Source organism: Portunus trituberculatus, chromosome 22 (assembly GCF_017591435.1).
Source record: "Portunus trituberculatus isolate SZX2019 chromosome 22, ASM1759143v1, whole genome shotgun sequence".
In the NCBI taxonomy this organism is placed as follows: domain Eukaryota; kingdom Metazoa; phylum Arthropoda; class Malacostraca; order Decapoda; family Portunidae; genus Portunus; species Portunus trituberculatus.
Window position 1 is genome coordinate 4,760,574 of NC_059276.1, and position 25,837 is coordinate 4,786,410.

The 25,837-nt window shown below is 40.4% G+C and overlaps 2 protein-coding genes across 2 annotated transcripts in view; both read right to left on the reverse strand.

Annotated features, from left to right (window-relative positions):
* Positions 1 to 281: 281 nt before the first annotated feature.
* LOC123507380 lies at positions 282 to 10,496 on the reverse strand. The gene is made up of 6 exons (XM_045260189.1): positions 10,335 to 10,496; positions 9,955 to 10,108; positions 8,554 to 8,732; positions 7,831 to 8,024; positions 7,548 to 7,647; positions 282 to 390 (listed from the first exon to the last, which is right to left on the reverse strand). Exons 2-6 carry the CDS (start codon positions 9,972 to 9,974, stop codon positions 380 to 382), a joined length of 504 nt encoding a protein of 167 aa, XP_045116124.1. The 5' UTR covers positions 9,975 to 10,108; positions 10,335 to 10,496; the 3' UTR covers positions 282 to 379.
* Positions 10,497 to 12,450: 1,954 nt separating this feature from the next.
* Positions 12,451 to 25,837, reverse strand: part of LOC123507541 (chloride intracellular channel exl-1-like) — a 14,231-nt gene continuing 844 nt past the window's right edge. Inside the window, exons 2-6 of the mRNA XM_045260467.1 lie at positions 15,865 to 16,394; positions 15,213 to 15,343; positions 14,642 to 14,837; positions 13,462 to 13,631; positions 12,451 to 13,198 (exon numbers count right to left, since the gene is read on the reverse strand). Coding sequence (XP_045116402.1) covers positions 13,000 to 13,198; positions 13,462 to 13,631; positions 14,642 to 14,837; positions 15,213 to 15,343; positions 15,865 to 16,092 — 924 coding nt within the window. The 5' untranslated portion in view covers positions 16,093 to 16,394 and the 3' untranslated portion in view covers positions 12,451 to 12,999. The remainder of the gene's footprint in view (positions 13,199 to 13,461; positions 13,632 to 14,641; positions 14,838 to 15,212; positions 15,344 to 15,864; positions 16,395 to 25,837) is intronic.

Here is a 25,837-nt window from a genome sequence, read left to right on the forward strand (position 1 = left end):
GGGCCTGGGTTTGAGTCCTGGGAAGCAGCGAGGCAAATGGGCAAGCCTCTTAATGTGTAGCCCCTGTTCACCTTGCAGCAAGTAGGTACGGGATGTAACTCAAGGGGTTGTGGTCTCACTTTCCTGGTGTGTGGAGTGTGTTGTGGTCTCACTTCTACCCGGAGATCGGTCCATGAGCTCTGAGCTCGCTCCGTAATAGGGAAGGCTGGCTGGATGACCAGCAGACGACCGTGGTGAATTACACACACACACACACACACAAAGGGCATTATGGTACTAACTTCACCAAGTTGTGAGATGTCTCCAGGGCTGTTGGGACTGCCATTGTCAGTCAACTGGTCATTCCTCTCCTCTGTATCCTCTCTCCAAGACTCATCCACTATGATGCCACTGCCTTGGAATGAGGACATAAATCTGTGAAACTTCTTTCTTACACAAGTTCATAGCATAGAATGAGGATTAAATAGAACAGGGAAGAGAACTCAAGATTTTAACAGTACTGTATAAAGGATGGGTGCAATGAAGATACTGATCATCTTTTACACAAAAATATTGAAAAGAACAGAGGTGAGAGTGGATGGAAGGTCTAATTTAATGGAACCTCAGTTCTTGAATCCAATTAATTCCTGATTGATGTTCAAAATCCAAACCTTAAACAAACTAAGCTACTTTCCTGGCATGAATCAATGTTGAATTAATCAATCTGTTTCCAACACATGTCCACTCTGTCTTAGTGGTTTATGGTACAATCCATAAAGACTCCAGCAAGCCATCGCAATATGTAGTGCATGAACTGTATTGTGGGCTAAAGCAATGGCTCTACACAGACGTGTGTGTGTGTGTGTGTGTGTGTGTGTGTGTGTGTGTATTTACCTAGTTGTAGTTTTACAGGGCTCGTGTGGCCCCGTCTCCATATCTACACTTATCCAATCTTACTTTAAAAGTATGCACACTCGTTGCAGACACTACTTCTTCATTTAAACTGTTCCACGTCTCAATACATCTTTGCAGGAAACTATATTTTTTAACATCTCTCAGACATCTTCCTTTTCTCAGCTTTTTACTATGTGATCTTGTGCTTCGGATGTCATATTCTTCTCTCAGGATCAGTTTCTCATTATCCACTTGGTCCATTCCGTTGATCAATTTATAAACTTGTATCAGGTCTCCTCTCTCCCTTCTTTGTTCCAGGGTTGGTAGATCCATAGCCTTTAGTCTCTCCTCATATGTCATCCCTTCAAATTCTGGAACCATTCTTGTAGCCATTTTTTGTAGTCTCTCCAATTTCCTTATGTGTTTCTTTTTATGAGGGGTCCACACTACTCCTGCATATTCCAATCTGGGTCTTATTATAGTACTTATCAATTTCTTCATCATTTCTTTGTCCATGTAGTGAAATGCTATTCCAATATTCCTTAGCAAATTATATGTTTCTCTAAAAATTCTATCAATATGGCTTACTGGTTGATTGTTTTCTTCCATCGTCACTCCTAAGTCCTTTTCCTTTTTAACTTTCTCCAGTTCTACTCCATCTCCCATCTTATAGATTCCCACAGGTCGTCTTTCACTCTTTCCCATTTCCATGACATGGCTTTTGTTCACATTGAATTCCATTTCCACTTTTACTCTATTCCCAGATCTTATTTAGGTCTTCTTGCAGTATTTCACAATCCTCCTTTTGCTTTATAACTCTGCACAGTTTTGTATCATCTGCAAACAGATTTATGTAGCTGTTCACTCCTTCTGGCATGTCGTTAATATAAATGAGGAAAAGTATTGGTGCCAATACTGACCCCTGTGGCACTCCGCTTTCTACTGCTCTCCACTTGGACTTCATATCTTTAACTACTGTGTGTGTGTGTGTGTGTGTGTGTGTGTGTGTGTGTGTGTGTGTGTGTGTGTGTGTGTGTGTGTGTGTGTGTGTGTGTGTGTGGTGTATTTACCTAGTTGTATGTTACAGGGTTCAAGCGGGGCTCATAGTGACCTGTCTCCATATCTACATTTATCTAACTTCTTAAATTTGCGCACACTTTCTGCTGTTACAATCTCTTCACTTAATTCATTCCCGATGTCTACTGTCCTATGTGGAAAACTGAACTTCTTGATATTCCTATGACACTGACTTTTCATGATTTTCTTGGAATGTCCTCTTGTTTGTCTATCTCCCTGCTCTGTCAGTGTTACCAGGTCTTATCTATCTATCTTCTCCATACGGTTTACTAACTTATACATCGTTATTAGGTCTCCTCTTTCCTGTCTATCCTTCAAAGTTGGTAGCTCCATCTCCTTCAGTCTTTCTTCATAGGGAAGATTTTATTTCAGGGACCATCTTTGTAGCAGCCCTTTGTATCCTTTCTAGTTTCTTGATATCTTTCTGCCTATATGGCGACCATACCACTGCTGCATATTCTAGTCTAGGTCTTATCATAGTGGTTAATATCTTTTTCATCATACTTTTATCCATAAAATTGAATGTTACCCTGATGTTTGTTAGTGTCTTGTATGTTGAAGCAAATAATCCATTTATATGTATTTCTGGAGTCAGGGTGGGTGTGTGTGTGTGTGTGTGTGTGTGTGTGTGTGTGTGTGTGTGTATTTACCTAATTGTATTTACCTAATTGTAACATACGGGAAAAGAGCTATGCTCGTGTTGTCCCGTCTCCATATCTATTAATGTCCAGCTTTTTCTTAAAATCATGAATATTCCTTGCGTTGACCACTTCCACGTCTAAACTATTCCATGCTTCCACCCTTCTATGAGGAAGCTATATTTTTCACATCTCTCCTATAAGTGGCCATTTTAGTTTTTCCCATGCCCTCTCGACATTCTTCCATTCCACATACACAGATCTTCCCTATCCATTTTTCCATGCCAATCATCACTCTGTATATTGCTATCAGGTCTCCCCTTTCTCTTCTGTTTTCCAGGGTTGGAAGTTGCATTCTTTTCAGTCTGTCTTCATAAGTCAAATCTCTTAAGTCAGGCACCATTTTCGTTGCAGCCCTCTGTACTTTCTCTAGTTTCCTTATGTGTTTCTTTAAGTTCGGAGCCCACTGTATTGTTGCATATTCAAGCCTCGGTCTTATCATTGCAGTAATTATTTTCTTCATCATTTCTTCATCTAGATATCTGAACGCCACTCTTATGTTCCTCAATAAGTTCAATACTTCTCCAATTATTTTGTTTATATGTCTCTCTGGCGATAGGTCATTGGTAATTGTCACCCCAAGGTCTTTTTCTTCATGACTGGTTTTATGTCTTCATTTCCTATCTTGTACATACTCCTGATTCTTCTTTCACTCTTGCCAAACTCTATTTTCTTGCATTTTGTCGTGTTGAACTCCATTTGCCATGTACAGCTCCATTTCCATATTCTGTCCAAGTCTTCCTGGAGTAGTTCGCAATCTTTGTCACATCTCACTTTTCTTAACAATTTTGCATCGTCTGCAAATAGGCTCACATAACTGGACACCCCATCCACCATGTCATTTATGTAGACTGCGAACATTACTGGTGCCAACACTGATCCCTGTGGAACTCCACTCTCCACCAATCCCCATTCTGATGGTCTGTCCTTAATTATTGTTCTCATTTCTCTTCCTACCAAAAGTCTTCCATCCATTTTAGTAAACTGCCATGCACTCCTCCTACCATTTCAAGTTTCCAGATCAGTCTCTGGTGTGGTACCTTATCAAAGGCCTTTTTTAAATCCAGATATATTCCATCAGCCCAACCATCTCTTTCCTGTATTACATCTATCACCCTCGAATAGTAACATATCAGGTTTGTCGTGCATGAACGCCCTTTCCTAAAACCAAATTGACACTCACAAAGTATGTCATTTTTCTCCAAGAAGTCTGTCCATCTAGTCTTCACCACCCTCTCACACATCTTAGCTACCACACTTGTAAGTGACACTGGTCTATAGTTCAATGGGTCTCTCTTGTTACCTGATTTATAGATTGGGACAATGTTAGCTCTTTTCCAGTCTTGGGGCACTACACCTTCCCTTAATGAGGCATCAATTACTTCACAAACTTTTTCTGCCAATTGCTCCCTGCATTCTCTTAAAATCCATCCTGATACCCCATCAGGTCCCACAGCTTTTCTCACTTCTAAACTCCCCATCATGTTCTTGATCTCCTCCACCGTTACTTGAAACTCCTTCATAATCCCTTTCTGTTCCATTACCAGTGGTTTGTCAAAAGCAGTCTCCTTTGTGAATACCTTCCGAAAGCATCCATTCATAGCCTCTGCCATTTCCCTGGGATCTTCACTGTATACTCCATTTACTTCTAAACTTTCAATACTTTCTCTATTTTTGATGTTGTTGTTCACATGTCTGTAAAAAAGCCTTGGTTGGTCTTTACATTTATCAATTATATCCTTTTCTTGTTTCTTTCTTTCTTCTCTTCTAATCAACACATATTCATTTCTTGCTCTTTTGTAACTTTCCCACTGCTTAATCCGTCTTTTCCTTCTCCACCTCTTCCATGCATCCTCTTTTCTTGTTCTAGCCTTTTCACATCTATCGTTAAACCAGTCCTGCTTTCCAACTTCTCTATGTTGTCTTATTGGTACAAATTTTTCTCACCTTCTTTGTATATTTTTATAAATTCCTTCCACTTTTCATTTGCTCCTTAGCACTCTTGAATTTCATCCAATTTGTCTCTTGAAAGAATTTCTTTAGGTTTCCAAAATCTGTCTTGGCATAATTCCATCTTCCCACTTTATATTCTTCATTTCTTCTAGATTTCTCTTCGTCTATCACCTTGAACTCCAAAACTGCATGATCACTCTTTGCTAAAGGGCACTCCACCCTCATCTCCTCAATGACCATTGGCTCTGTACTAAAGACCAAGTCCAGTCTTGACGATGCTCCCTCTCCTCCAAACCTAGTATCTTCTTTGACCCACTGAGTTAACACATTTTCCATTGCCAGTGTCAATAGTGTATTTCCCCATGTTGTCTCTGATCCTTCCATTGACCAGTCCTCCCAACACACCTCTTTACAATTAAAATCTCCCATCATTATAGTTCGTTCACAGCCACCCAACATTTCTTCCAGACATGTTCCTGTATCACTTATCATTTCTTCATATTCCTGTACTGACCATGCATTTGTCTTAGGTGGTACGTACACCACTATGTAGTGCCTCTTTTTCCTTCATTAGTTTCTGCTCTGATCTTTAGCACTTCTGCCTTTCCCATACCTTTTTCACTTGATCCACCTTTATATCTTTTTAACCAGCAACATCACTCCTCCTCCCATCTTACCTACTCTATTTCTTTTCCAAACGTTATATTTCCTTCTCCAACCTTCATCAGGTCTTCTCCCTCTCTCAGTTTTGTTTCAGTAAGACCCACAATATCTGGGTTCTTGTCCCTCAAGTAATCGTTGAGTTCTAAAATCCCGATATCACTCCATTTATGTTGGAATACATTACATTTCGCTCATATGTAAGTTTCTTTAGTCCTTTCTTGCTGTACTTTTCTGGGTTATGAACCACTTCCTCAGTCTCATATCCAAGATTCTCCAGAAAAACTCTTTCTTCTCTTCTTCTGTCCTCTCTTCATTTTTTTCAAAGCCTCCTTTCTCAACTCATTTAACATTTCTCTTTCCTTTTCACCGAGATCTCTTCTCAACCAAATCTTCCTTGTTGTTTCCTGCTGGGCTAGCCTCCATGACTTCTCCACCAATTCATCTACATCCTTTTGTGACTTAAGTTTGATTCTTATTGGCCTCATACCTTCTCTTGTGAACTTTCCAATTCTATGGAAGTCCTCTATTTCTTGTACTAGGTCTTTTCCTCCTCTTGCACCACATTAATGATATTATTTATCACCTTTTTATGTTTTCTCTCTCTCCATTTTACTCGGTGTCTTATCCTCCTCCACACCAAATATCACCACACATCTCTTTTTGTCTACAGTTTCCCTCACCAATGTCTCATTTGACTTAATAACCTTCACCACTTTCTCAGCTATCTTCTCTTCTATGATCTGTTGATCTATAATTTCAGCAAGGCCCAAAGTTTTCTCCCCTGACTCTTTGATTTCCTTTTCCAGACTTGCAACTTTGTAATTTACCTCCTTTCTTTCCACTTCCTGACTTTTTTTCCATTCAGCCTGCTTCTCCATCACTTTTCCTAGAGATTCTCCACATTTTCGCAATTCACTTTAATTAGCTTAACTTCCTCTTTCAGTGCTGCATTTTCCTTCTTCATATCGGCACAGTCTCTCTTTACATTGTCATAACTCGTTTCCAGGCCCTCATACTTTTCAAACAGTTTTCAATTTTACCTTCTAACTCCAGAATTTTCTTCACATAAGCGCTCTTCTCCATTATTCCTTGAAACCCTGTGAAGTCTGATTCCTCTTTCGAGTTCACGGCCGCCATGTTGCGCAGACGTAAACAAACCAGCTGATGGCTCAAACGCAGGCTACAGTTTATATTTACCTTCACTGGACATTATTTTGCTAATCAACAGTTAACATGACTATATGGAGACGGGACAAACATTACCAGCTCCTTTCCCACCTTGGTTACTCTTAGGTAACTGTAGAATTATAGATGATTGCTCTGGAGCTCAGCGACCACCTCCGCCATCGACGATGTCCCGTGTGTGTGTGTGTGTGTGTGTGTGTGTGTGTGTGTGTGTGTGTGTGTGTGTGTGTGTGTCTCACCTCAGTCGCCTGCTGGTCACCCAGCCAGTCTTCCCCATTACGGAGTGAGCTCAGAGCTCATAGACCGATCTTCGGGTAGAACTGAGACCACAACACACTCCACACACTGGGAAAGTGTGTGTGTGTGTGTGTGTGTGTGTGTGTGTGTGTGTGTGTGTGTGTGTGTGTGTGTGTGTGTGTGTGTGTGTGTGTGTGTATTCACTGTTTGATCTGCTGCAGTCTCTGACGAGACAGCCAGACGTTACCCTACGGAGCGAGCTCAGAGCTCATTATTTCCGATCTTGGGATAGGTCTGAGACCAGGCACACACCACACACCGGGACAACAAGGTCACAACTCCTCGATTTACATCCCGTACCTACTCACTGCTAGGTGAACAGGGGCTACACGTGAAAGGAGACACACCCAAATATCTCCACCCGGCCGGGGAATCGAACCCCGGTTATCTGGCTTGTGAAGCCAGCGCTCTAACCACTGAGCTACCGGGCCGTGTGTGTGTGTGTGTGTGTGTGTGTGTGTGTGTTTCTATGTGAAGAGAGAGTTAAACACATCTGCACGGGATAAGTTTCATACTAATTTAAACTTCAACAGAGACAGTGCAATTTTACATTTAAAACTGAGGTTGATTCACCTATTTGCTGCATCACTGTGTATTAGAAATGGGTGTGTAATTAATCTTAAAAGAACTTAGTTTTCTCTTGCATTTTCTTGAACACATGTGATCGAAACTTCAAACTTGACTGATTCAAGAATTATGCATCTAATTCTTTTTTTACCTTTACATATTTTTACCACTAACAAAGAAAATTTAAGCCAAGCCACCTAATAATACTTTTCACATACTGTAACTAATTCTCACCCATCAAGTTGACTCCTGTAAGTTTCCAAGGCTCCTTTATCTTCATAAGGCACATTTCTGAGGGTTGTCTCCTCAAGGGTTGACATGTACATGTTGCAATCTAGAAAACAAATATGACCACTGTAAGAAAATTGTTTGATGATACAGGAAAACAATTCTGAAGAGTATTAAATCAGTTAACAACTATGCGTTATACTTTAAAGAACATCATTCAAAACCTTCTGTAAAGACATACTCCATATGATCAGGTATTTCATACAATACAGAAACATTATTAACATACATAGTGTTTGATGTCCTGAGTCATGTTTCGCCAATAGTAATCTTGGGACATCTTCTCAAAAGTAGCATTCAACCCACAATGCCCTGAAGTGGGACTGCCATGATACTGGTGTAACAAGGCCATATTATCCTCATAAGACCTCACCACAAGTCGTGAACACTTTCTATCGTAGTCCAGCTTGTACAGCTTTTGATCTACTTATAAGTGAATAATAATGATTATCAGTATGAAAAAAAATGCAGCTGAAGCTCAAGCTTCCATACAAGACCAATCCACAACTATGACAACATATTTTAAACCATAGCTACACATTACTTTGGCACTCATCTTTCCTTCTGTAAACCATGCCCTTGTGGCCTGTACCACAGAGCTGTGCTAGATTCTACTCCTCCAAGTGGTTGGGATACAACCTCTGACAATGGGCAGGTCCTTGACCCTTATAACCATTGGATAGGAACACTGGTATAAAAACAACAGACTGTCTCTCTTCTATATAAGGATCAAGAGTGACATATCTCCATTGCTCATCGCTATCCCATAGCATAGTCAATTCCTTCTCCTTTCTCCTAAATTGATGAGAGAAAATCATAAGCACAAGATGCCACAAAAGTTTACATTCTTCAGTACATAACCACTTTAACTAATATCAAATCTTTGTGTTTCCTTATTTCAGATAGCAGGAAATACTCTTGAACATACAATTGATCAAGAACAATTACTTGCCATGCTCATTCCACTGAAAGTTCCTTGCCCGTTGTAATACTTGCTTCCTTTCAGTATCTGTAAGTCCTGGGGCATGCCTTGTGGTCCTTAAGTATGTGATGAGTCGCTCATATATGACACTCTCTCTTTCAAGCCTCTGCCTGCAGGCCAACTCGTACTCTTCATCAGTATACCTGGACCTGATAATAAATTTTTATTATCAATTATGCTGTATTACAATCAGTCAAGTAAGTTTGCATGTCAACTGGACATACCGAGAAGATGTATCATGTCTTTTATGAAACAAAATTAGCTATAAAAATTTAATATCTAATACAAAAGCTTTACAGAGAGAATAACACTGAAATCTACGTATGCAGACAACAAAAATGTTAATAACATTAATCCTATCAGTGTTCCTTATAATTTATTATTTAGATTTTTTTCCTCTTGATAAAAGCTACATTAGTGTTAACATTGTTATGACATCCTTTGCCTCTTGTGGCAGTGTGCAGGTGGCACTAAGTAGTGATCTCATCCTTCCTGTCAGCCAACACTTCATTCATTCATTCATGACTCACACCCCCTCATCACCTCCACCACACAAATGGTATTAATAATCTCTCATACATTTTCTGATTCAGATATTTTGTATCTATGTACTATTTTTAGCACTGTCCTAACACAGATCCCCTTCCAGCTGTCCTTGTTTCCCTGCTTCCCCTTCACAACTTTCACTCAGCTGGTGGGTTGTGGGAATCAAAATATAATAACCCAAACTAACCTAAGCCTAACTTTAACCTAGCTCAGCTAACATAATCTAGTTGAGGCAACACACACTGCTGATATGGCTTCCTCAGAACCCTTCTAACCAATAATGTGGTTGTGCTACCTGGGCTAGGTTAGGTTAGGTAAGCTTCATCTATCATATTTTGATTCCCACATCTGAGCGAGAGCTGCGAGGAGGGAACCGGGAAACAAAGACAACTGGAGGGATGTCTATATCAGGACAGTGCCCCATTATAAATAAATAAATAAATAAATAAATAAATAAATATATATATATATATATATATATATATATATATATATATATATATATATATATATATATATATATATATACTCTAGACATACGTTCAGTCATTTCTATAAGGCTTTATTGCTTTGCTCTCTAATTCTCCATTATTGATGTATCATCTCGCTGATTTGGTCTCAAGATTATCAAATCTATTACAATACTCAATCAATTTTAGTTTCTGCAGTGCTTGTCTTGCACACACACCTAATCAATCTTTTGTTGTCACAAGCTACCCAATCCTGTGTTGCCCCTAATCAACTGCTCACACTGCCATTTAATTTTTATTTATTTTGTTATCACTGATAATCAGGGAAAGTAAAGTTCTTTTTAGTACTACGTACATCTCGAGGGAGTCCTCCATGCTACTGTAGGAGTCCGCTCATTAACAGCCAGGGAGAATTCAGTTCGAAAGAAACTCTAGGCAGCGTGGTGACCGTTGACCACTGACCCAACTGATACGATCATACGAAGTCGGTTTTTTGCCAGTGCTTACTGCTAATAAAAAAAAAATAATACATAGAAAGAGAACAGCCACTAAGTTGTTTTACACAAGTCAAATTACTTATTAGAATTTTCGGCATTATTGCAGTTCCAACTAATACACCACACGTATATAATATACACATTCTCACGGGCTAAATCACACTTCTACCAGCTTTTCCAACCCCATTTTACCCTATCGGAAATGAGTAATGATGTTAACTTGAAACTGCAAATTTACCGAATTTTCAGCTTTGAGAAACTGACTTTGAAGAACAACGATAAAGACAAACATGACCATAAGAAGACAGAATATGTAGCTCGACTCTGCTCGAGTTGGTGACTTGGGTGATCCCGGGAACCCCTTCTCAGTTCTCCGGCGCCAACCACCCGCTCGTTGCCATACACAAGGTTCGTTTTACCTTGTCCATACAGATCCTTTTCGCGTATTTCTGAACTCTATCACTGGGTGTGTGTGTGTGTGTAATGTTTTTTAGTGCATCTATGAAGGTTTGGTTGCTTTTGAAGTGTTTGGTAAATATGTGGCGTTTAGTGGTGTTTTGTAGCCTTTAGCAAGAGCCAGCTGGTGCCGTAAAATTTACAGGTGCCATAATCGGCTTTTTATTTCAAGCTATAACTGAGTGTATATAATTTCGTAGAATCGCTAATGTTCTTTTAAATGTGTTGCATTGCGATTGACTGAAATGTGTGGGTTTTGTAATGGTGTTTAGTGGTATTAAACGTAAAATCTATGATTTATGTTTTATTTGCTTACGTTTGTGTTTGATGGTGTGACTAGTTTTCGAATGCCTCAGCCTCTATAAAGTGTGTTAACATACTCATCAAGTGAAAATGGCTCGACTTTACAAGAGTTTTTGATGATTTTTTTTTATTGCTATTTCATTGCATTTATACTTCTTCATTTGTTCACTTCTGGTTCTAGGTAAGCGTTGATGCCTGAGAAGGTCGTTCATAAAGTGTAATATTTTTCAATATATATTTCAAGTTGAAATGGTTGGACGTTTTATTACTTTTAGTAGTGAGAATGTTTTAATATATATATATATATATATATATATATATATATATATATATATATATATATATTGTACTTAATTTACACCATTCTTTAATTCTAATTATGCTGGAGATGTTTTGATGTTGTGGATATTAGTTTAAGTACTTGTCAAGTGACAAAATATCAATCATTCTGGTCTAGCTACATTGTTTCTATAAGTCGATTCTGAAATAAGTTCCGTTACGTAAGTAAAACCAACTTGCCCGGCCGCCTCGCCCTGGCAGGAGTGTGACGTCATCAAATAAGCGAATATTTAACACATTTAGCATTGTTTTCCTTCTAGTAATGTCACAAATTGAAGCCATATGACTATGTTTGGCTATTAGCTGTTCAGATGTAACTGTCATTGACTGGAGTTGGTGTGATGAAGGCTTAAATCAGGCACAATGGTGACTGTGGTAGTGACTGCGGCAGTCTCCACCTCTTTCCAAGCATCACTTCACCGATATTGAGTGTGTTTTGTGTTTATTGTGAGTGCTATATACGTCTTTTGAGTTGAGTGGTGTTGTGGAGTGATTTTTGTGTGTTTCTGCTTTTATTCTGAGTGTCTCAGATAATTTTATGTGTTTTGGTGGCAGGTAGCGGCTGGCTGTAGCTGACTGACTGCATGTGGTGGAGTTCTGTTGTGTGTGTGATCCACCTAGGTCGCCTGTGTGTGTGTGTGTGTGTGTTATAATATTATACTGAATGCTCTTATAATGCTAGCTTACTGATAGATAGATACAGATAAATAGATAAATATTTTATTAGCCCCTTTCCACCCAAAAAAAAAAAAAAAAAAAGCTCAGTGAATTACACACGGTACCATGAATAAAACTAAATGGTCTAGTTATACGTATTTGTGAATTACATTACGTCAACTACTTGTGTGTGGCGCAAAGAAAAAAATCACAGAAATACAAAAGAAAAAAAAAAAAAGACGGAGTGAAATGTCTAGGTGTTCGTTGTGAAGCAGAGCAGGGCGACCCACATAAAGCTTCCTCGCCATCGGGGGCGGGGTAGGCAGGAGTTCATTATCTTAAAAGTACACTATTTTGACTATGACAGAAGTGAGGTGGGATAGTCAGGCTTGGAGGGAAGGTTGAGGTAACATGGAGGAAGATCTGTATAGGTACAGACGTGCGGAGGTAGCTTGTGGAGGGAGATATGGAAAAAAGAACACAAACATTTGGAAGTTAAAATGTCAGGTTATGATGCGAGAGTATCATGAAAATGGATTGTTTCTGCCTTTAAAACATGTACAAATGCCTGCTGTGGAAAGGATAATGAAACATGAGTAATTAGTAGTGACACATCAACTTTTTATTAATTACTCTACAAGGGAAATCACTTAAACACATTCTCTCTCTCTCTCTCTCTCTCTCTCTCTCTCTCTCTCTCTCTCTCTCTCCATGTTAAATATTACTACACACATTTTATTTCCTATCAGTTTATTCTTGTCTACTTTAAAATAATGTTATGTACAATTACGTATTTATGTACGTGTGATCTACTGTTGTGCGTCATGTATATCTCTCTCACACACACACACACACACACACACACACACACACACACACACACACACACACACACACACACAGATAGACTAGTACAAGAAATCTATTTAAAACAAGAAAATAAATCTTAGATACTTAATAGTATGTAATACTAGAACACACATACACACACGTGCACAGAAGACTAGAGCATTTTGTTATATCAGTAAACACACACACACACACACACACACACACACACACACACACACACACACACACACACACACACACACACACACACACACACACACACACACACACACACACACACACACACACTCACTCACTCACTCATCAACAACAGTCACCACAGAGGCATGAACAGGCACATCAAAGGAATATTTAGGCTTCTCCTTTGCGATGGCTGCGTGGCGTTTGTGGGACAGTTTGGGCGTCTCAGGGCGATCGTGCCAGTGCAGTGTCACCTCCTGGTCGCAGGGACACGTGCGAATGAAGACTGGGTGTGTGTATGCTGCGTGGAGGTACCTGTGTGTGGGAAAAAACGGTTAGATGGTGTTCGGTGTTAAGTAATGCTTGTTTACTTTTTTTTTTTTTCAGGGTTTGTGAGGCGACATGTCAAAGATATGTGTGGTGTGTTTTATTTTTTTCGTAGTTGTTTAGTTGTGGTGAAAGGATAAAGCGAAAGTTATGGGTTTATGTTTGTCTCCTGCTGTCACACACACACACACACACACACACACACACACACACACACACACACACACACACACACACACACACACACGCACCTCCAGAATCCACGTAGATGTGTTGGAATATCATAGTTCTTGAGAGCTTTTGCCGCCACTCTAAGGTGCTGGAGTTTGGGCAGTACCTCGCAGTCCAGGTGTGTTAGGGAGTCACCACACAGGTACTGGGGAGGCTGAGGGCCCTCACCTGGTGATTCTGGTGCCTCATGCTAATGGTGAGAAAAGGTGATGAGAAAAATTGCCATGAACTTAAATGTTTCAGTGTTTCATCTTATCTAGGACTGTTGGCAAGTTTAGGTGAATAAAGTTACTGATGTTTTCAAGTGTGTTTCCATGACTCTAGTGATAGTGTAAATTGTTGAGGTTTTCATTGGCTATTTCATAATTCCAATGATGGTTTAGCAGTGAAAGTTATTCTTGTTTTCAAGGATGTTTTTATGATTCTAGTGATAGTTAAGCATGCTGTAGTGCAAATGCAAAGATTTTCAAGGATGTTTTTCATGATTCCAGTTATAGTTTGGCAGCCATGTAATGGAAGTTTGGTGTTTTGGAAGATATTTTCATGAATCCAGTGATAGTGTAACAAAATAGTGAAAGGTACTCGGGTTTTCAAGGGCGTTTTCATGATTCCCAAAATTTGTGTCATCAGTTGAGAAAAGAAAACAAAAACGACTCATTGAAAATAAACTTATCTCTGGCCTTTGAAAATTGTTTTGATGAAAGAAGTGTTTTGAAATATGAGAGAGAGAGAGAGAGAGAGAGAGAGAGAGAGAGAGAGAGAGAAGGCATGTGGGTGGTTTGTTTATTTTCTTTAGTTGGGTTTGGCAAGAGGGAAGGAAGAAGGGAAAGAGAAGGAATAGGATAATGAGGAAGAGAATGAGGAGAAGGAAGAAGAGAGAGTAGTTAAAGCTGTTGTTTTGATTAAGGTGGGGGAGGATGAGTGGGAAAGGATGAGTAGAAGGAGGAAAAAAAGGAGTAGGAGGAGGAGGAGAGAAGAAAGAGAGAGAGAGAGAGAGAGAGAGAGAGAGAGAGAGAGAGAGAGAGAGAGAGAGAGAGAGAGAGAGAGAGAGAGAGAGAGAGTAATCGCATAGAAAAGCCTGAAATAATTTACACAATAACAAATTTCCCTAAATGAAAACAAAACTAAAAAAAAAAAAAAAAAAAAACAAACACACACACACACACACACACACACACACACACACACACACACACACACCTGGCCGTTAGTTAGTCCAGCGTCAGGTGAGGGGAAGACAGGGCGCTGGAGGAAAGCGTCGAGGCTACATAGTGCTTGGTCCAGCTTGGTGGAGTCTAAGTTCACCGCCTTGATGTAGAAGCAGAACCTGGAGAAGAAGTCTTTGGTGGCCAGGTCTGCGTGTGGATGGTTGTATTCCAGACCTCCACCTGGAAACCTGGAAATAAGGAGGGTTTTATTGGGGTTTCCTATTTGATTTTATTCATTTATTTGTTTTAGTTGGAGGTAGTGGTGGTGGTGTGGATTTTCTTCTCCTCCTCCTCCTCCTTTGTATTAGTTATTATTATTATTATTATTATTATTATTATTATTATTGTTGTTGTGTTAGTTAAAACGAAATATGAGTAACAACTTTGTGGTATAGTACTCTCTCTCTCTCTCTCTCTCTCTCTCTCTCTCTCTCTCTCTCTCTCTCTCTCTCTCTCTCTCTCTCTCTCTCTCTCTCTCTCTCTCTCTCTCTCTCTCTCTCTCTCCGTAAATAACCTTTCAACACGCACGAGAGAAAACCAGACTCTTTAAGGCGGTAACTCACCTAGTGTCAAGGTACTGAATGATGTCGTCAAGGGCATCAAAGCCTTCCTCGCCGTGAATGAGAGCCGGCAGGTGCTTCAGTCCTAACATCTTGAATTCTGGCGGTGGCTTGGCTGGGTTGGTTGTGATCACCTGAGAGAGAGAGAGAGAGAGAGAGAGAGAGAGAGAGAGAGAGAGAGAGAGAGAGAGAGAGTAGGAAAGGGCGGAAGAGAAAGATAAGAAAGGGCAAGAAATATGAGAACAAAGATTTAGTAAAGGGTAAGAATGAAGTGTAATTTTATGTTTGGAGAGAGGTGGAGGGAAATACAAATTGAGATAGACAAAGAAAAAAAGGCAGAGAAAAAAAGGGAAGAAAAATATTTGAAGATTAAGGAAGGGAGAAGAAAGGAGACAGGAAGAGAGAAATGGCGTAGATAGGAAAAGTTCAGAGGAAGAAAGGAAGGAAAAGATAAATGAGAGAGAGAGAGAGAGAGAGAGAGAGAGAGAGAGAGAGAGAGAGAGAGAGAGAGAGAGAGAGAGATAAGAAAAGAGAAAATCAAATCGACCTTAACCTTAAAATTTTTCATCAGAAATATATTTTTTTTCCGAGTAGCATGACAAGTCTCTCTCTCTCTCTCTCTCTCTCTCTCTCTCTCTCTCTCTCTCTCTCTCACCTTAAACCGTAGCAATCCATGGTTCGCCTTTATCAACAAAACCATGAAAATTCGTTGACAGAATGGACATGCTCCCATCCTCTCCCCATCCACTCCTGCCTTTACATACACGCACACAGCATCCCCTCCTTCACTCCCGTCACCCACCACCCCCATGCTGTTAGGGGTGAGCGTTGGGGCGGCAGGGGAGGGCGTGGGAAGAGCCGGAGAGTGACCAACGCTGCCCATTTCTGCTTTGTTTTGGTAGTGTTGGCGCGCTGAGAGACCACGTGGTGTTTGTTTACGTTTCGATAGTGGTGGTGGTGGTCTTTGTTTTGAGTGATATGGTTTTGTCTCACTGTGTTGTCTTGTATTTCTGTTCGTTCTTTTTCTCTCACTTCACTTGTTCCTTATTTTCTTCTCTTTTTTTCACTTGTTTTGAGTTCATCTCTTTATTTTATTTTCTTTATTTTATATTATCTTACGCATTACATATTTATTGGCTCTTCTTCCTTTTTTTCCTTCCTTTCTTTCTTGTGTCTGTGTTTAATCTGAAATATAAAAAAAATACTATTATTACTATTACTAATTATTATTATTATTATTATTATTATTATTATTATTATTATTATTGTGGTTTTTGCTATTGTTTTGTGCTATTGTGTTGTAATACGATCTCTCTCTCTCTCTCTCTCTCTCTCTCTCTCTCTCTCTTTAGCAGAATTCTTTGTGGTAAGAAAAAGAGAGAGAGAGAGAGAGAGAGAGAGAGAGAGAGAGAGATCGTGACTCACACCTTGGTAAAACCTTCTTTTCTCTTCCTCCTTTTCCTCCTCCCCCTCTTCCTCTTTTACCTCCTCCATCACTATCCCAGTAAGATATATATATAGATTCCTTCGTCCTCCTCCTCCTTCTTACTATTTTTCTCTCTTCATTCTCGCGTGTTTTTTCTCTCTCTCTCTCTCTCTCTCTCTCTCTCTCTCTCTCTCTCTCTCTCTCTCTCTGATAGATAAACAAATATTGATGTGTGCACTTGATAGTCGTGTGTGTGTGTGTGTGTGTGTGTGTGTGTGTGTGTGTGTGTTTAGAGTTAGGAATCTCTCTCTCTCTCTCTCTCTCTCTCTCTCTCTCTCTCTCTCTCTCTCTCTCTCTCTCTTCCCAGAATAACACTGCTCTCCCTCCATCACTCGCCCATGGCTGTCCCTTGGAGAGAGAGAGAGAGAGAGAGAGAGAGAGAGAGAGAAATAACCGAGCACTGACTGACTAAACAAAGACACACCACAAATCTCTCTCTCTCTCTCTCTCTCTCTCTCTGAAGTCTTTAACCTCACTGTCACTTCACTGTAATGTAGCTACTGTAAGAGGGACGCAGTATCACTTCACTGTAAGGCACTATATTCTAATTTGGTTTCGATTTCTTCACTTCACTGAGATGAAATTCAATGTTTTCTTTCTTTTTCACTGGTTTAACTTGGACCAACCAGAGTTCGATTCACGTCTCTCACACCAGCGAGTCTTATATTACTGTTTTCACCGCAAATCTTGGCATAGCGACCCTGATATGACCAAGATGTTTTGTTTGATTTTTTTCTCTTCACTGCTATGTATCAGTTTCCTTTCTTCTCTCTCATGTCACGTCTTGGTCAGTTCTTCATTCGTTTCGTTTCTTCATTTGTCTTTTCTGTTTTACTTCTTCCTTTTATTCATTTATTTTTTTTCGTCCGTAGTACATTTTGTTTTATTTCTTTCTTCTGTCAAAATTTCTTGTGTTACGTCTTATTTATCTCTCCATTCGTCTCCTCTGTTTTGCTTCTTCGTTTTGTCTTTTCTGTTTATTTTTCTTCTTCGCACTACAATTCACATTACATTCCTTCCTTTTTGTTTGAATTTCGTTAGCTATTCATTTTCATTTTTATTCTAACTTAATTTTCTTCCCTTGCTTCAAATGAACTATTCTTTTTGACTTCTCTATATTTTTCTTTGATTTTTCTTCCTTCTTTTTAATTAGCTATTTCTTTCGTCTTTTCTTTATTCTTGGTTTTATATCTTCACTTTCTCCCCTTATTTAACCCCTTCAGTACCATGACGCACTTAAAATATCCATTCTGCTTACTACCTGATGATTTTATACAGCTTCAGAAACTTATGTGGGGGATTGAAATAGTGAAGACTCCGGCCATTAATCTTCTGACCTTCATAAACTCTTCCTAATTGTTAATAAAAATGGTCTATTCGTACACAAACCACAAGGTAAAAATTAAGTCCCAGTATTGAAGGGTTGATATTATGCTTTTGATATCTCTATCTTTGTTTTGTTTTCTCCTTTTCTTCCCTTGACTTTCCGGCACGTGGCTTCCTTCTTCAATGTTCGCGTTACATCATTGCCACGCCGTTCATTTTAGCCTTCCTAGAACCATTACGTCATGCCCATAGTCTCTCTTTTCACCGCAGCGACGAGGGCTATTATTTCACTGCCCTGACGCAACAACCTGGCACTGTGACGGTTCTTTTTTGTTTCATTCGTGTCTGCTTCCCTGCCAATGCGTGACTTAACCCCTTCAATAGTCAATACCATGCCCCGTTTTCATATTCATTCTGGTTACTATTTGGCATTTTTACAGCTTCAGATACTTGTGTGGGTATTAAAATAGTGTGAAGACTCTGGCCATCGATCTTTTGACTTCCATTAACCATTCCTAATGTAAATGAAATCGTCCAATCACACGCAAAAATCATGGTAAAAATGCATCTCAGTATTGAAGGGTTAAAGACAAATTGTGTGTGTGTGTGTGTGTGTGTGTGTGTGTGTGTGTGTGTGTGTGTGTGTGTGTGTGTGTGTGTGTGTTTTTTTTTTCCGTATTACTGTGGGGCTTTTAGTATTTCACTGCTGTAATGTCTTGTCTTTTCAGTGGTTATTTTTTATGTAAGGTTAATTTGTTATGTGTTTTCACTCAACTGAATATTTCTCTCATCGTTTATGCGTAACTAGACTGATTTTTCACTGTTGTCATGTCACTGGGATTGCGACAAGGAAAAACAGTTTACCACATCTTTCATTACAGTTATATCAGCGTTTTCAATGAAGCGATGTGACATAATATCCTCACTGCAATTACAGACTTTGGTTTTTCACTACCAAGCAAATTAGGAAGCGTTGGTTATTACACTTTTTTTTCACTGCTTCACGCCATTCTCACTGCCACATGAGCTCAGAATGCACCATCACCTATTCTTCACTGCTTTAATGAACTGTAGTATTGTCATTGCCAATACACAACTTGCAGGAGGTCATGACACGGTTTTCACTGTTAAGGATTTTTGTTAATGGCACTGCTAGAGTCAGACATTGATCATTTGCTTTTTATCACTGGTATTGATAATTCTAGTCTTTTCGCTGCTATGATGTGACTTCAAAATTATTCATCAGATATTTATCACTGCTATAACGAAGTCTGTTGATAGGGGTGCAGTTTAACCTTAGAGAGAATATCATGTTTCTTTTTTTTCACAGTAACAATGGATCTAAGCCTTCACTAACTTTATGATAGTGTAATGTACTTTTCACTGTTATAAGGTATTCTGCTAATATCACTGCCATTATGACAAAATATAACACGTTTTTCTCTCTAATAACGGATCTAAATATCTTCACTGCTATTATTATCATTATTTTCTAAAGAAGAGTACATAGTTTTTCACTGTTATAAGGTATTCTGTTGAGATCACTGAGGTCAACACAAAATATAACACACTTTACACTGTACTAACGGATAAAAATCTTTTCACTGTGTTACGGCCCGCCCGTAACATGCATTACTACCATCACCTCCTCCGCTTGTTACCTCGTTCGCCACCTCTCCGCCTCCCCTTCCACGTCATCGTCTCGTGAACCTGCCACGCCACCGTCTCGTGAACCTTCCACGTCACCGTTTCATGAAGCCCCGCTACTGTCCCGAAGTTGGATTCACGCGGCCCTTTCGACTCAACCGAAAGTGTTGAGCCAGCTCTTGGTTTTCTGGATTGGCAGTTGAGATCCAAGCCTCAACCAGTGAACACAACGCCTCTTGGTTCTGCCGTGGGATCAACCATCACCCAGCATTTCACCACTGCGACACCGCATAAGTATCACTTCCCTCGTCCGTGTTTTCCACATTGCCTCTATATAGGATTAGGATTATTGTTAGGTATTAAGTTGGGTTCTTTATTGTTGTATTTATTACTGTGTTATATGTATATGTGTATGTCATTTTCCTGTGTTTCATGTTATATATCTGTGTTTCATGTTTCTTGTTATATATGTGTCAATTTCATTATGGGTTATTAAAGTAGCTTTTAAAGTGACCCCCTTTTGCATTTCCTCACCAGTTGAACCTGCAGTGTTTTTTTTTATTGTTATTGTTCACCGGCTCTCCGATGCCAATCTTACCAGTTTAACCGGTGAACGTAACAATTGGCGACCGTGACAGGACCATTATAACCCATGTTCAGTGTTCCATTTTTCCAGTGACTTTTTTCTGTGATTGCTTGTGTTTCTGTGGTGTTGTGACTCTGATGTGTTTTTTTCTGTGACTTACTCTGCGTGTGGTTTAAATTTACCTTTGTGCGTTCAAGTGGCTCCTTTTGGGTTAAACGTGCTTCGTGACTTTCATTGGTATCGCATAGCAGTGGTAGAGCAGGAAACCAGGTAGAAAGGCGTGTTCACCGATAGCACTTATCTCTAGTTTTTGCACATAGGCAGGTGTGTAATAAGTGTTATCCAAGTGTTGGGATCATCATATGTTCATGCGAACCCTCAATGCCCTCACTTCGCGGATCATTTTTCTCGCTAGTTAGAATCGGCCATTTTAACTAGTCTCTCAGACTAATCCGCCTCCTTATCAATAACAAGTCTCAGTACAATTCGCTCCTCACTCAAGTCTCGTAACTAGAGTAATCCGGATCCCTCTTAATGCCGTAACTCTCTAGTTTACCCCTCATTAGTGATTGTACTCATAAGTGTTTACTTAAGTATAATCTAGGTAATTTCCAAGGTTGCCTTTATTATCACTCTGCCAAGTTCCTCACTTAAGTAATTCGCTTATCATTTTTTTGTTGTGGTTTAACATCTATTTAATATGGCTTCCGCTCAGTTTAACGTTGAAGATTTTGTGCCGACCCTTCTCTGGAACAACTTAAATATGCTAATATAAAGAAGGACCAATGGAAAGCCATCGCTAAACATTTTGATGTTCCCATCACGTCTCAGATGACTAAAGAGGTCATTAAGAATGTAGTTGTTGAACATCTAGTGCAAGAAGGTCAGTTGCTAGGAAATGCCATAGAAGAGTTAACTCCCATGTCAGCCTCTACGAGGACTATAATACACAGTCCCCAGGAAGAACAGGATAAGAGTAGGATAAGTCAATGGGAAATTGAGAAGCTTAAACTAGAATACCGGATGCAGGAAAAACAAATGCAACTACAGGCAGAAAAGGAAGAAGAGAGAATTTCAGTTACAACTTAGAAGGCAGGAGAAAGAGTTAGAAATTCAGGAGTTAACCCTACGAAATGACGCTAAGTTTAGAGGGAAGAAATAGATATAAAGAAACAGTTAGCAAGCTTTAATCCTGCTACAGCTGCTCCGCTAGTTCCCCCTTTTGATGAATCTGATGTTGACGGGTCATTTCGCGCTTTTGAGAGCATTGCTCATAGGAATAAATGGCCCAAGGATCAGTGGGTGTCTCTCCTTGTCCCTAAGCTAGTAGGAAAAGCTTATAGGGTATACAACGGCCTTAGTGATGAGGTAGAATATGAAGAGATCAAAGGTAACATTCTAGACGCCTACTCTATCACTTCTGATGGATACAGACAGCAGTTTCGAAAGTATGTGAAACCAGAGTCTCACACCTATGTTGAATTCGCTAGTGAGAAACTAAGACAATTTAAGAAATGGTTAGCCGCCCTTAACATTACCACCTTTTCGGAGTTGCTCAATCTAATGGTCCTGGAAGAATGGAAGAACAAGTTACCATTTAATATTCTGAGGCATGTGGAAGAACGGGAGAGAGTGATCTTATGTCTGCCGCTAAAGTGGCTGATGCGTTTGCTTTGTTGATGGGATCCCTGGGTAGTAGAGGTCGTGGTTCACTGTCTAATGTTAGGTCCTCCTTTGGGGAAGGTTTTGGGGCGCGGGTGGTAAGCCAACCGGATTCTCGCCAAATGCATATAATTCCCCCTGGTGTACATACTGTAAGAAGCCAGGTCACACGATCCAGAAATGTAGACACCCAAATTGCAAGGGTTCTCAACGTCAATTTTCTTTTGTGGCCCCTAGACCTAACACATTTGAGAACAAGAAACCAGTGGCCCTAGCTAACCCTGTCAACTCTCCTCTAGAACTTTATGACTCGTACATGTATCAAGGTAAAGTGTCCCTGACTGATGGTAAAGACAAGGCAATAAATATCAAGGTTCTGCGTGATACAGGTGCTGCCCAATCCATCTTAAGGGAAGATGTCATCCCTAACATCAAACAGGCTTTCACTGGGGAGAAGGTGATCCTTACAGGTCTCGAATCACAGCTCTCCTATCCCTTGGCTAATATTAGCTTACAGTGCCCGTTCATTTCAGGAGAGGTTGAGGTAGCCATTAAACCTGGTGAACTGCCAGTACCGGGGTACATCTTGTACTGGGTAATGATCTTGCGGGTAACTTGGCTGTTCCAAACTTAATTGTTCTTGATTCTCCCTTAACAGAAAGTCCCACTAAGACCCTGGACGAAACATCCCTCACTTCTTCCCAGTGTGTGCAGTCACCAGGTCTCAGTCCAAGTCCCCTGCCCTTTCATCACCTCCTCCACCAATGATTGCCTCTACTGACAACTTGTATAATGACATCATTTCAAAGGAGAATTTGATTAATGCTCAGGAACAGGATCTCACTTTGGCTAAGATCAGACATGTGGCCAGTGAGACAAAGGATATGTCTAAATTGCCTTGTTTTTATTATCAGGAAGGAGTCCTGATGCGTGCCTACAGACCTCCTGAACTGAAACAACTAGACACCTGGTCAGAAACACATCAAGTTGTCATCCCTTGTCTGTAAGACCAGCCATTATAGAACTAGCTCATGATGGATTGTCAGGTCATCTAGGCATCCAAAAACCTACAAGAAGGCTCTTCAACATTTTTTTGGCCAGGAATGAAAAAGGATGTGTCACACTATGTAAAAACATGTCACATATGTCAAGTTGTGGGTAAGCCTAACGAACGCCTTGTGCCAGCTCCTCTGACGCCTATTCCAGTTCAGACGGAGCCCTTCGAAAAGATCATACTAGACTGCGTAGGGCCCTTACCCAAAACCAAACGAGGGAATCAGTATTTGTTAACCCTCATGGATCCCACTACCAGGTACCCTGAAGCATTCCCTCTTAAGAACATCACATCAAAGACCATTGTAAAACATCTAATACATTTTTTCACCTCGGTAGGAATTCCAAAACAAATTCAGTCTGACAAGGGTAGCAATTTCACTAGCCATTTTTTCCAACAGATAGTGAATGAGCTAAACATCGACCATGTTACCTCCTCGGCTTACCACCCCAATCCCAAGGCTGTCTGGAGCGGTTTCACCAAACATTAAAATCCATGATGAAGAAGTATTGCTTGGAGCATCAAGGAGACTGGGATGAAAGTATTTCTTTCCTTCTCTTCGCTTTAAGAGAATCTCCTCAAGATTCTTTAGGTTACTCCCTTTTGAATTACTCTATGGTAGACAGATCAGGGGGCCTCTCAAAATATTAAAGGATCAATGGTTTACTCAAAATACTCCTTCAAGCCCCAGTGTGTCTGACTACATCAGTAACCTTAAGAATAAAATCAGTGAAGTCAGATCTTTTGCTAAATCAAACTTCCTCAAATCTCAAACTAAAATGCAACAGAATTCTCTTCCCAAATCTGTCATGAGAAGTTTCAAACCAGGAGACAAGGTTTTACTTTTCTCCCCACTCCAGGCAATGCTCTTCACAGTAAGTTCATGGGACCTTATGTTGTGGCTCAAAAACTAAGTCCATTAAATTATGTGGTCCACACTCCTGACCGTCGTAAGGATTCCCAACTTGTTCATATTAATCTAATGAAACCTTACCACTCCAGAGAACCAGAGGACGACTTGTCTCGCGCTGTACCTGTATGTCTGATAGGAAAGGAGTCTGGTCCTGTGCCCCCCGAGGAAGAGTCCGACATCGAATTCCTCTTCTCGTCACCTAAAGGACGCCCCTCAAACAGCCAAATCATGTCCAACCTTGATGAGGTGTTTGTTTCCTTAACACCTTCACAACAGTCTGATCTTAAAAGTTATTGCCAGACTCCTACCCATTGCCCTTGATAGAGGACCTTATAGATAGTATAGGAGTAGCCAAATTTGTAACCACTATAGACTTGCTTAAAGGTTACTACCAGATTCCCCTCTCGGACGAGGCCCAAATAATATCCGCCTTCATCACTCCCTTCGGACTATACCAATACCAAGTGATGCCCTTTGCGTGTCTAATGCTCCCGCCACCTTCCAGAGGGCTATAAATTACATAACTCAGGACTTGGAGGGCAACATCTACTTCACCGACCTGTTCCTGGGCGGCACCTTCCTCACCTACGGCACGGAGGTCATCAACTTCCCTGACATGGACCCCGAGAAGCGCATCGATCCCATGACACGCATCTTCCCCAGAGTCACCAAGTGCACCTTCAGGAAGTTCGGCCCTTCGGGAACCATCGAGACCCACGACACCATGTGTGTGCTGGCGGTTAACATCATCAACGAGAAGATCTACATTTTCATCTGGTTCTGGCTGGTCTCTCTCACCACCATCACCGCTGTCTGGCTCGTGTATCGCCTCCTCGTCATCGTCTCCTCCGATGTGCGCTTCAAGCTTCTGCAGGTTCTTCCTTTGCGAGGTGCTGTGTCTGGTGGTGGGGGTGGACAACATCATCGCCGACGCCTTATCAAGATCTCCGTCTCACCTCCTTCATGAGCCCATTACGGAGGTCTTAGGGGAGGAAATGTTACGGCCCGCCCGTAACATGCATTACTACCATCACCTCCTCCGCTTGTTACCTCGTTCGCCACCTCTCCGCCTCCCTTCCACGTCACCGTCTCGTGAACCTTCCACGCCACCGTCTCGTGAACCTTCCACGTCACCGTTTCATGAAGCCCGGCTACTGTCCCGAAGTTGGATTCACGCGGCCCTTTCGACTCAACCGAAAGTGTTGAGCCAGCTCTTGGTTTTCTGGATTGGCAGTTGAGATCCAAGCCTCAACCAGTGAACACAACGCCTCTTGGTTCTGCCGTGGGATCAACCATCACCCAGCATTTCACCACTGCGACACCGCATAAGTATCACTTCCCTCGTCCGTGTTTTCCACATTGCCTCTATATAGGATTAGGATTATTGTTAAGTATTAAGTTGGGTTCTTTATTGTTGTATTTATTACTGTGTTATATGTATATGTGTATGTCATTTTCCTGTGTTTCATGTTATATATCTGTGTCTCATGTTTCTTGTTATATATGTGTCAATTTCATTATGGGTTATTAAAGTAGCTTTTTAAAGTGACCCCCTTTTGCATTTCCTCACCAGTTGAACCTGCAGTGTTTTTTTTTATTGTTATTGTTCACCGGCTCTCCGATGCCAATCTTACCAGTTTAACCGGTGAACGTAACAACTGTTATAATTTTTTTAAGAGTACATATTTTCACTGTTATAAGGTTTTCTGTTGATATCACTGCAGTCAAGACAAAATATAACACGCTTTACACTGCATTAAAGGATCTAAATCTTGTCACTGCTATCATGTCTTTTTTTAAGAACATATTTTTTTCACTGTTGTAAGATCTTCTGTTGATATCACTGCAGTCAAGACAAATTGTAGCACGCTTTACTCTGCACTAACGGATCTAAATCTTGTCACTCGTTCACTTTTTTCTTCACTCACAAGGCATTCTATTAATATCACTGCGG

What these genes read in the sequence shown, in the direction of transcription:
- LOC123507380 (XM_045260189.1), bottom strand. Translation starts at nt 9,974, where the DNA reads ATGGAGGACTCCCTCGAGAT. An exon ending in CTTTCAGTGGAATGAGCATG is followed by an intron (nt 8,025 to 8,553) that starts GCAAGTAATTGT and finishes ACTTATAAGTAG; the next exon opens with ATCAAAAGCTGTACAAGCTG. An exon ending in CTCAGGACATCAAACACTAT is followed by an intron (nt 7,648 to 7,830) that starts GTATGTTAATAA and finishes TTTGTTTTCTAG; the next exon opens with ATTGCAACATGTACATGTCA.